General features: G+C 46.1%; 1 protein-coding gene across 2 annotated transcripts in view; it reads left to right on the top strand.

Annotated features, from left to right (window-relative positions):
* Positions 1–12,379, top strand: part of LOC119971479 (filensin) — a 44,938-nt gene that overhangs the window by 25,098 nt on the left and 7,461 nt on the right. Inside the window, exons 4-7 of one of the 2 annotated variants that reach the window (XM_038807066.1) lie at positions 1,077–1,166; positions 1,311–1,415; positions 9,564–9,766; positions 12,069–12,157. In XM_038807066.1, the coding sequence (XP_038662994.1) occupies positions 1,077–1,166; positions 1,311–1,415; positions 9,564–9,766; positions 12,069–12,157 (487 nt within the window). Of the gene's footprint in view, positions 1–1,076; positions 1,167–1,310; positions 1,416–9,560; positions 9,767–12,068; positions 12,158–12,379 lie in introns of both variants that reach the window. The other variant, XM_038807061.1, reaches the window with a different exon arrangement.

Here is a 12,379-nt window from a genome sequence, read left to right as displayed (position 1 = left end):
TGAACTTCTTTACATTTTTATGTTTAAAATCCGGCCAACATCATTGCAACCTGCAGTCTCAGAGCTGTGTAATAGTGTGAAGGCAGATCAGGGGAATCCTGGCGTGTATTTCATGGATGTCTGCGATTGAAGCTATCAATGAGGAGCTGACATTGCTGCAGCAGATACCCAATCCATTGCTACTGACTCAAATTGGCCAGGCTGATTTTTAATTCAATTTGCAGCAGCAGAGAGCATTGTAATAAAGGGAGAGAAAATGATGGCAAGCACGGTGGCAAGAATGAGATGAAGTAATTTTTACATCAATCAAAATTACATGCCAATTGGAAAGGTAAAAAAAAAATCTGTGAAAACGATGCCAGCCCAACAGGTTAGATTATTCCGATTTTTGACTGAAAAAGATAACCTGGAGTTATGGGGGGAAAGGGGGAGGGGCCAACATATGCTCCCCTGCCAACACCCCTGCATTCTACCCTCAGTACTGTTAGAGCCTACCAAAACCCTCCTGTTCATATCTTAGTTCATACCAAGTTCCATTTGCCAATCACCCCTGTAGAACAGTCATGTGGACTCGTAACGTTAACTTCTGTTTTTCCCTCCACATGCGCTGCCAGATTTTCTGAGCCTTTCCAGCATTTTCTTCTCTTCCTTCTTCTCAAATCCCTCCTCAGCGGTTATCGGTGTTGTAACGCTAGTTGTAGCAGGATAGAGTCTGACTGGAATTACAGTGGGAGATTGGAAATTTCACCATAGAATTCTGACAGTGCAGAAGGAGGCCATTCAGACCATTGAGGTCGCACCGACCCTCTGATAGAGCACCCTACCCAGACCCACTGCTCTATCCTCGGACACTAAGGTGCAAATTGGCCAATCCACCTAACCTGCACATCTTTTGGACCCTGAGAGGAAACCAGAACACCCGGAGGAAACCCATGCAGACACGGGGAGAAAGTGCAGACACACAGACAGTCACAGAATTGAACCTGGATCCCTGTGCTAACCACCATGTCACCACGTTACCCCAGATGATCATGTTTTATTTTCTGACATCTTTCTTTGATGTTCATATCCCACAGAATCTAGCAGAAATTCAGGACTACATGAATGTTCTAAGGGATGTCCAGCAGTCCACAATCGGCAAACCTTCAACTACAGTAGACCATGAGGTAACCCAATAAAGTGGAATATGCAGAAAGTGACAGACGCATTTTTGTGATTTATCAGTTTTAAAATTTCAACTTTAAACTAAATCACGTGTGAGCACATTTGTAGTTAACACTCCTATTGTCGTATTGTTACCCTTGCTACAGGAAGAAGAGAAGCAGTTCGCTGTGGAGAGGGGGTCTTCGATGTCATCTGAGTTGGACGACGACAAGGATGGTTCTTATCAGTTACAGAGCCAGAAACAGAATGAGGTCAGTTGGTGTAGAAAACATGTTTGGCAGATTCTCCAGCAAACCTGGGCTATTAATGAAATGAACATCTGAATGTTCAAAGTGAAGTCCTATGATACTTCGAATCGCTTCCTACTGGACTGTAATGATTCTAGATCTGCGCTCTGCCAATTCTGGCCCCTTGCACATCTCCAGCATTGTAATCGTTCTGCCATTGGTGGCCATGCCTTCGGTTGCAGAGGCCCTAAGCTCTGCAGTTCAAATAGGGTCTGTGAGGAAGAACTTTTATGTAGAATTCCATCCACCTCACAAGAGCACATCTTTCTATTCCCCTTTCTCCAACATATCTCTCTCTAGTTTCTGTTTTACAACACCAGGTTAAAGTCTTTCGGCCCCGAAAGCTCGTGTTTGAATCAAACCTGTTGGACTTTAACCTGGTGTTGTAAGACTTCTTACTGTGCTCACCCCAGTCCAACGCCAGCATCTCCACATCATAGTTTCTGTTTGAAAGACGTTTTTCATTACTTTATTACCTCAGCCACTTCCTGAGGTAGCGAGTTCCACGTTCTTAACACACTGAGTAAAGAAATTGCACTTTGTCTCCCTGTTGGATTAATCAGTGACTATTTTGTAATTATGAACCCTAGTTTTGAATTCTCTCACAAGTGGAAACATCCTGTGCGCACCTACCCTATGCAACCCATTCACCATTTTAGGGAACTCTGTCAGAGTGCAACTCAGAGAAAGAAAGCCCCAAACTGCTTAACCTTTCCTCATAGCTGGAACCATCTCTGAAATTTCCTTTGTACTTTCTTTAGTGCTTCCACAGTATGGGAACCAGAAATATGCACTGTATGCGAAGTGAGGTCTGACCAGAGTTGTATATGAATTTAATGTAGCTTCACTTCTTTTGGTTTGGAAAAAGTCCCAATGGATGTTCTTGTGCAATTGGGTAGAGAGAGATGGAAGATAAAATATTAGATTGACAAATATACAATGAGTGGAGTTATGTGAAGTAAAGTCGCCATTGTCCCAGATGACCATAGGCTACTTTCCCCTTTGAGGGGGAGAGCGACTGATGGTTATTGAACCTGAGGTAAAGGGCAAGGTTGAAAAGGCCGGGCCTTCATGAATAACCTCAGCTGGTACAGGGATTGAACCCGTGCTGTTGGCCTCGTTCGGCATCACAAACCAGCCATCCAGCCAACTGAGCATCAAACCTGAGACCCAGGCGCTGTGAAGCAATAGTGCTAGCCACCGTGCTACCGTGCAGCCAAACTATGCTGGCTGATTTGTATTTACTCCTGATTTCAACACCTAGATTTTCAAATTCTCATCCTGCTCCATGGCATTGCCCCCTCTCTATCTCTGTAACCTCCATCGCCAGTCTCACACTATTCCAGATCTCTGCACTCTAGTTCTAGCCTTCTGACCATTCCCAACTTTGATCTCTCCACCATTGGTGACTGTAGCATAGCCCTAAACTCTGGAATTCCCTCACAAAACCTCTCCGACTCTCCACCTCTTTATCCTCCTGTAAGATGCTTTTTAACATCCACCTCTTTGATCAAGCTATTGGTTACCTGTTCCCAATAGCTCCCCAAGTGACTCGATGTCAAACTATGCTCGATAAGCACTCCTGTCAAGCACTGGGTGATGTTTTACCACACTTAAGCCACTGCATGAATGCAAGTTGATATCGCTGTACAGATATTGTATTTCCAAACTATACATAGGGCAGCATGGTAGCACAGTGGTTAGGATTAGGGCTTCATAGCTCCGGGGTCCCAGGTTTGATTCCCAGCTTGGGTCACTGTCTGTGTGGAGTCTGTACGTTCTCCCCGTGTCTGTGTGGGTTTCCTCCGGGTGCTCTGGTTTCCACTCACAAGTCCCGAAAGACATGTGGCGCGATTCTCCGCAACGGCCGCTCCTCGCCCCCTATGTGGCGGCTTGATCTTGCGGGGAAGCGGAGGGGAAAGAATGCGTCTCTTAGAGACGCCGGCCCGATGATCAGTGGGCACCGATCGCGGGCCAGTCCCCTCCCGAGCACGCCCGTGGTGCTCGATCCACTCTCCACCCCCCACAGGCCCCACACTTACCTGTCGCGCGCTGTTCACGCCGGCAGCGACCAGGTGTGGTTGCCGCCGGCGTGAACCCGTCGGGGTCGTCAGGCCACTCGGCGCATCCGGGCTGGAGAATCGCCGGTCGCTAGGAAAAACGGCTAGCGGTGATTCTCCGAGCAGCGTGTCGCAAAACGCAACACGTCATTTTGGGGGGTTGGGAGAATCGCGGGCGTGCCAGAGCGGCCCTCCCGTGATTCTCCCACCCGGCCTGGGGAGCGGAGAATCGTGCCCATGCTGTTAGGTAATTTGGACATTCTGAATTCTCCCTCTGTGTACCTGAACAGGAGCTGGAATATGACAACTAGGGGTTTTTCATAGTGACTTCATTGCAATGTTAATGTAAGCCTACTTGTGACAATAAAAATTATTGTTATTATAGATGCTGATGCAGAGCACTGGGCCCACATGTCCAAGCCAAGTCAATTAACCCTGCTTAAGTTACCTTAATTATAAGCCAATAACAGTGGCAGCCATGTGTACCATCTACACAATGCACTGCAGTAACTTGCCAAGGTTCCTTCGGCACCAAACCCACGACCACTTCCATCTCGAAGGACATGAGCAGCGAATACCTGGGAACCCCACCACCTGGAGGTTCCCCTCCAAGTCACTCACCATCCTGACTTGGAAATATATCACTGTTCCTTCACTATCGCTGGGACAAAATGCTGGAAGCCCCTTCCTAACAGCACTGTGGGTGTACTTACACCTCAGGGACTGCAGCAGTTCATGAAGGCAGCTCACCACCACCATCTGAAGGGCAACTAGGGATGGGCAATAAATGCTGGTCTAACCAGCGATGCCCACAACCCGTAAATGAATTTTTTTTAAAAGCTGCTATCGGCTTCCAACTGCACGAGTATCACCTGGCATGTGTGCAAATAACTTCAAATAACTTGGCTCCAAAAGATTACACAATATATTTCAATGTTTAAAAATCGGATTGACTGGCCTCTGTGGATAGAAAGTTGGCTTTTGTAGACTGTATATAAGAATTAGTACATACATGGCATATATAGTTAAGAATTCTTGGCAGCCTGTCAGGAAGCAGCGGCATCATCTACCCATTAGTCTGCTCTGGGCACGATTCCAGTTTACTTTATTATGAGAGGGGAAGAAACCTCTTTAATATTGCTTTTGTTTCACGTTGAAAGATTAAGTGCATCTTCTGTCAGCTAGTGCCATCTGGAATTCATTTTATAGTCGTGTAAAGGTCACCTCAATCCAGTTTTAACCCTTGTGAATTAACAACAAGCTCCTGTGGTAGTAACCTGCAACGTGAATAGCTGAGATTGGGGCTGAACATCAAATGGTTTCTCCTGACATGATAATATATTTCATGCAATCCTTTAAAACTGTCAAAGAAAAACTAGGCTGGTTTTCATCCAACTGTCGGAGCAGGAGTAGACTATTCAGGCCCTTGAGCCTGCATCACTATTCAATAAGACCGTGGCCTCAATTCCAGATTGCCACCTCCCTATGTTAACCTTTGACTCTCTCGTTAGTCATGAATCTGTGGAACTTTACCTTGAAAATATTCAATGACCCAGCCTCCACTGCTCTCTGGGAAGGGAATTCCACAGGCTTTTGGCTCGCTAAAAAATAAAGTCTCCTCGCCTCTGAATTAAATGGGAGACCCCTTGGGCGGGATACTCCGTCCCTCGCACCCGTTTTCTGGTGCGGCGCTACCGGCAGTGAGATTCTCCGTTCCGGCAGCCAGCCAGTGGGGTTTCCCATTGTGGGCACCCCCATGCTGTCAGGAAATCTGTCGGCACTGCCGGCAAAACGGAGGATCCCACCGTCGGAGAATCCAGCCCCTTATTTTTAAACTGTATCCCCCAGTTCTAGTCTTTCCGACAAGGGGAAACATCATCTCAGCATCCACCCTGTCAGCTCCCCTCAGGGTCTTATACATTCCCATAAGATTACCTCTCATTCTTCTAAACGCCGATGGATACTGGCTGGAATAGTTCTGTGCAACAGAGTAAGGAAGGAAATCAAGAATCATAGCCGTAGGCCTGGTGAGTAACGATTGACCTTACAGACCAATTAACTTGGTGGAGCCAAGGAGGAATTTTGCAGCATCTTTTCTCAAGATTATAATGTTAAAGTGGAGATTAAGATAGGGTAGATTGTACAAAGGGCTTACACATAAAAATCAAGGCCGACACCTCAGTGCACTACTGAAGGAGTGCTGAACTGTCGGAGGTGCTGCCTTTCAGATGAGGTGTTAAATCGAGGCCCCATCTGCCTGCTGATGGGAATGTAAAAGGCCCCATGGCATTATTTCAAAGGAGAGCTGCAGAGTTCTCCCCTGTGTCCCGGCAAATATTTACTCCTCAGTCAACATCACAAACATATTTCTGCTCGTTATCATATTGCCACCTGTGGGAGCTTGCTGTGCACCTGTTGCCACCTGTTGGCATTACAACAGTGACTACACTATTGGCTGCACTTTGAGACATCATGGGGTTATGGAAGGTGTTATATAAATGTAAGTCTTTCTTTTTATAAACTGTGATGGGAACTGGCTAAGTAGGCCAAATGATCGACTATTCCAAAATAATTTATGCAATTTTGTGCTTCTCCATTACCATTAATGGCGGGCTCCAGGGTTCCTGGGGGGTTGCGGGGGGATCTGGCCTCGGGAGGTGCCCCCATGGTGGCTTGGCCCGTGGTCGGGGCCCACCGATCCGCGGGCAGGCCTGTGCCGTGGGGGCACTCTATTGTTCCGCACCGGAGGCCGTGGTCCTCCGCCATTACCGGTACGGAACCGATTCCCTCTGCGCATGCATGTCGATGATACCAGCACCCGCTGGTGCTCCCGTGCATGCGCCGACTCACGCCAGCCAGCGCAGGCCCTTCGGCACTAGTTGGCGTGGCGCCAAGCCCCTATCCCGCCGGCCAGCGGGGCACCAACCACTCCGGGGCAGGCGTAACCCCTGAAAGTGTGGAGGATTCCGCACCTTTGGGGCAGCCCAATGCCAGAGTGGTTCACACCACTCCATCCCGCCGTTCTCTCTCTCTAGCTAATCTATGTCTTGTCTGTTCACTCTCCTGAAGCACACTCTCAGAAAGAGCGGGAAAGTCCTTTTTATATCACCTGATAGTGAGACATCTAGTGTTGAATTGACTGTACTACATTTGCATACATTGATCATGTATATTGATATTCAGAGATCACTACACCATCAAGCCTTTCGATGGTGTTACCACTCCTTCGGTGGCCTTCGATCGGTCTTCCTACATCTCCATTCTTTGCTGGCGAAACCCCTCTTTAATAAACACCATCAGCTGCTCCATTTTGAGTTTTCCAGCATGGGATGACCCTTCCCCCTCCGCCATCTTTCCAATTGTTGCTGCGCCACACGTCTCCTCCAGTTCCTTGGCCAGGTCTTTAACCTTCTTCTGCCAGGTCTGCTAACCATCAGACATGCCACTCCTGGGAGGAACTTCTTTTCCACACCTTCAGCTGCAATAGCCCATCAAAATTCTCCCATTTTCGAGTAAAAAGAGCTCAGATCTACGCCTTTCAGCAGTAGTTGCCCTGTGTGCGACCAGGTGCCCATCACACCAGGACTCGACCCCTCGGTGCCCATCACACCAGGAATGCAACTGACAGTGCTTACACCAAAGCCCACCAGGTGGGGTTCCCACTATGTGGGTCGGAGCTGTGGTGATATGCATCACTGTATATACACACGGGGTTAATGTAAATACACTACAACTAAGTAACCACTAGAGGGAGCACCAGAGATGTCATGACACACAGACATACAGCCAATGGGTCATTACAACAGGACACAACCAATGGGTAATCAGGCCACCCAGAGATGGCATTACCACAAGGGGGCACTTCACAACCCATATAAAAGGACAGGGCACACATGCTCTGCCTCTTTCCACAAACAGACATCTAGAGAGTAAATCAGGGTTGATCAAAAGCATCACATCCAGCATGTGACTTAGAGCAGGCTGGGAAAGAGAGACTGAGTTACTACAGTTAGATTAGCAGAGAGTCGAACTCATTTAAGAACTGTGTTAATAGTTCAATAACAAGTTGAACTCATTTCATAGTCGGGAGCTTCCTTTGTCAAAGCATGCATCAAGGAAGCAGCTTATGCTACACGAAGCAGCGTAACACAACAGGAGCATAATGAGAGCTGAGTTAGAGTACCCAATTGTTTTTTTTTTTCCAAAAAAGGTGCAATTTAGTGTGGCCAATCCACCTAACCTGCACATCTTTGGGTTGCGGGGGTGAAACCCATGCACACACGGGGAGAATGGGCAAACTCCACACAGACAGTGACCCAGGGCCGGGATTCGAATCCGGGACCTCAGGGCCGTAGTCCCAGTGCTAACCACTGCGCCACATGCCGCCTTCATGAGAGCAGAGTTGAGGATTGGGGGATGTGGGCAGCGAGATGATTCGGGCTTCCAGTCCGTTTATGGGCGGCATGGTAGCACAGTGGTTAGCACTGTTGCTTCACAGCGCCAGGGACCAGGTACGACTCCCGGCTTGGGCCATTGTCTGTGCGGAGTCTGCACGTTCTCCCCGTGTATGCGTGGGTTTGCTCTGGGTGCTCTGGTTTCCTCCCACAAATCCTGAAAGACGTGCGGTTAGGTGAATTGGGCATTCTGAATTTTCCCTCTGTGTACCCGAACAGGCGCCGGAATGTGGTGACCAGGTGATATTCCCAGTAACTTCATTGCAGTGTTAATGTAAGCCTACTTGTGACAATAGTAAAGATTTTTATTATTATTTGCATTCTAATGAATGCAAATTAACTGTATGCATGTTCTGGACAGCACACAGCGGGAGCCTGTTATGGTCAGTGTGACGGGGCCAGAGACTGGAGACGGGTCTCCCGCCCGCGCCGATCCTGTTTTTGGCCCAGTGCAGGATTCTCCACCTGATTGTGATTTTAGTGGTGGCGTACAGAGAATTCCGGCCAATGTTGAGTTGCATATGTTTTTATTTTGATGATCAGATTAATATTCCATACTTTTTGCACTTGGGGCTGGTGGAAGGTTGATTTTTCTCATAGTGCTGTTAACAATATAACGACTTTCCTTTCTATGAATCCGAGCTCTTCCTGTCTAATCGTGGCAGTTATGCAGGAAAATGTTTTCACCATTACAAAAAAAAACTTGCATTGATGCCGCACCTCTTATGACCTCAGCATTTCACAAAGTGTTTAAGAGCCAATGATGTACTTTGAAATGTAGCCACTGTTGTAACGTAGGAAACGTGGCAGCCAATTAGTGCACAGCAAGCTCCCACAAGCAGAAATGAGGAAAATAAGGGCGGCACCTGGTGCAGTGGTTAGCACTGGAACTACAGCACTGAGGACCCGGGTTCGAATCCTGGCCCTGGGTCACTGTCTGTGTGGAATTTGCACATTCTCCCCGTGTCTGCGTGCGTTTCACCACCGCAACCCAAAGATGTGCAACTTCGGTCGACTGGCCATGCTAAATTGCCCCTTAATTGGAAAAAAAATAATTGGGTACTCTAAATATTTTTTTAAATTATGTAAATAATTTGTTTTGTGGTGATTTTGTTTGAAAGATAAATAACGACAAGGACACTGACGAACTTTGGAGTGTAGCCACTGCTCCTCTCCGATAAGGGCTATGGGGTCTTTATGACCCCTCATCCCATGAGATCAGACACGGCCTCGGTTTAAAGGCAGGCCCTTAGGCAGTGCTGCATTAGAAGGTCAGTCTAGGTTCCTACATTATAACTGTGATTACACTTCAGAAATATTTAATACACTGTCAAATACTGTGGCTGTCTTGAGATTGTGAAAGCTGCTTTGCAAATGCAACCTTTTCATTCTTTGTGTATTCAAGTGTCTGGTGCTGGCCTCAAATTTGTAATCTTCTGATAGGAAGGAGAATAATCCCACTGAATTGAAGCTAATACTTGTTCCCTACCCGAGAGATGAACATTACATATTGCTATGTTTAATTAAAACATCTTAAATGGCATAATTAATAGTTATGGAGCTTATTTCAAAACCTTTGTATTAAAACTCATAAGCAGACAAGACAGGCCGTGCAGGAAAGTTACCTGGATCAGATGCAACCGTACAGGGAGCAAATTGAAGACTTGAGGAAAAAGATGGGGGAAGCTGAGAAGAACTTGGAGAAGTATGCCAATGAGTGTCGACAAGTTGTCATGTACCAACAATCACTGGAAGATGAACTGGAGAGCTACAAGAGGTTTATTGCAAATGAAGATTACAGGTGCGTAACAGGATCATTAGGTTTCGCCTTTTCAATTGCCCATAATTAATTACGTTATTCATAATCTCAGTCCTGCCTTTGCTTAGTTGTGCAATAAGGTATAATGCTCAGTTATCATTCCACATAAAGCTTTTGAGATTATTTAGACAGAAGAGTTGACTATTGTCTACTGTAGAATCAATTTTGCCTTTACAAATAGAGGCAAGACACCAGCTGAAATTTTCCCACTGCCCCTCGGGGGCAGAGGGTGTGAACAATGTGAAAACCTGTTGACAACGGCGGGACTGGAAGATCCTGCTGCTGCCCAATGGGGGGGGGGGGCTACCTCCGCGCAACACACCGCTGCCGGGGAGGGTTGGAAAATCCCGCCCAATTTCTGTAATCCCACACCAGGGATGCACATGATATTGTTCATAGAATTTACAGTGCAGAAGGAGGCTCTTCAGCCCATCGAGTCTGCACCGGCCCTTGTTGAATGGCATTGTCAAATCATAGAGCAACAACAACTTACATTTATATAGCGCCTTTAATGTAATAAAACATCCCAAGGTGCTTCCCAAGACCACCATGCAATAAAATTAGGCATTAAGACTGATAAGGAGATATTAGTTCACATGCCCCAAGGCTTGATCAAAGAGGTTGGTTTCAAGGAGTGTCTTATCGGAAGCAAGTGAGGTCGGGAGGGAATCCCAGAGCTCAGAGTCTAGGCAGCTTAAGACTGATGGTTGTTGGCATTCAGAATTGAAAGTGAGACAAGCATCAGTGTAACAGAACAGTGCCTAAATACATTCATCAGCAGCCATCACCTACCTTGGGGTTATCAATTAATGGAGTCATTTGATGGAACGGGACTTTTCTTAGGCTTTCCTGTTGAATGTTCAAGAGAGTTTTAAATAATCAATTATTTTTTAATGGCGGAGCGATTAAAATCTGCGTTGAGCAAGAGGCCAGAACTAGATGCGTGCAGGGATCTCAGAGAGGCAGGCAGAAGGAGATTACAGAGCTGGAGAAGGGTGTGGCCATGGAGTTCTCTGGAAACTGGGAGAGATTTCTTTTAAAAAACATTTTATTAAGGCATTTATTATTTTCTAATCACAGAAAGTACAAAAAAAAATGTAAGCATAATTCAGTACAAAACACCCACCCAGCCCACCTGGCTTATACACACAATTCCCCAGTCTCTGGGAGAGAATTTTAATATCAAGATGCTGCTTGGCCAGAAGCCAACGTCAGTCAGTGAGCACAGGGGTGAGGAGTGAAGGGAACTTGGTGCGCGCAAACTGGCAGAGTTTTAGATGTTAGTTCAAACAGTTTCTAATCAAGTCCAATAAAACTTAAAATAACTTTCAAACTCTATTATGCAGATTTTTAATATAAGCTAAATCAGGGGGCCCTGCAATTTTTCAGAGGCATGTCCATACTTTAAAGTTTTTGTGAGTCATTCAAACAATCTTGCATTCCCTGACCCACATGCAAACTTTCAATTTTTCTGTACCTTAATCCAGCTGCCAAGGACCCGCCTGCTTCGGCCCTCTTGTACATTGTAGAATGGGGTTCTGTCCAGCTAATGATGCCTACTTGAGGCCCCGACTAACGCGATGCGGACATGGGTTCAAATCCCACCAGTTGGAGGAATTCAAACCCAATTAATAAACAAAAAGCTTGGAATGGAAGGTTGGTTCAGTCATGGTGGCCATTACCATCGATTGCCATTCAAAACAAAAATCTGATTCACTAATGCCCTTTAGGGAAGGAAATCTGCCACCTTGACCTGGTCTGGCCTACATGACTCCAGATCCCAACTAGCCCATCCCTGCTGGCCAGGTCCGCAATGTGAATGACTCTTAACTGCCCTCTGAAGTGGCCCAGCAAGCCACTTATTTCAAGGGCAGTTGGGGATGGGCAACAGATGTTGGTTCTGCCAGTGAGGCCCATATCCCATGGAAGTGTACACAAAATAGGTAAATCTTCACCTGCACCCCTCTCTCCTATGATTGCCTCCCCAACCAATTTTAACATTAGCCACAATATATAGCATATTTAACACTGTAAATCATTCCAAGATATTGAAAATTTGCTGGTTGTGGGCATTCAGAAGTGGAAGTAAGGGCAGCAACAGTGGAACAGGACTATGCATGAATAAATCTATCCGGTGAGATCACCTACTTAGCCTTGGATATAATGAATTGTGGAGTTATTTGTTGGAACGATATTTCTTTTGGGATTTTCTTTCGCATGTTAAAGAGATCTACGAATAATTAATTATTCTCCAGCATCTAAATAGATTACTTCTGTTTTTCAGATCACAATCTACCCTGACTGACACACAAACCACCCCTCTGACCGCAAGTCATCGTTATGAATACACACAGGTCATGCCTGAAAGCCAAGGTCAGATGCAAACTGATAAATAACTACATATTTAAGTTTTTTATGTCTCCAGAGATTCTGCAATCACTTTTATTTTATCTTAATAATGCTGGAAGCTGGCATTATTCTGTCACAATTTTCAAAAGTGACGGGTTGTGCAAAAGCTTCCATCATTTTGAAAAGATTCTGAGACAATGTGCACGCATTTGGGTGGTTTTCCAAACAGATTTGACTTTCTATAGA

Source organism: Scyliorhinus canicula, chromosome 1, assembly GCF_902713615.1.
Source record: "Scyliorhinus canicula chromosome 1, sScyCan1.1, whole genome shotgun sequence".
Taxonomy (NCBI): Eukaryota; Metazoa; Chordata; class Chondrichthyes; order Carcharhiniformes; family Scyliorhinidae; genus Scyliorhinus; species Scyliorhinus canicula.
The sequence above is the reverse complement of the archived record's forward strand: the minus strand, read 5'-3'. Positions and strand labels throughout refer to the sequence as shown.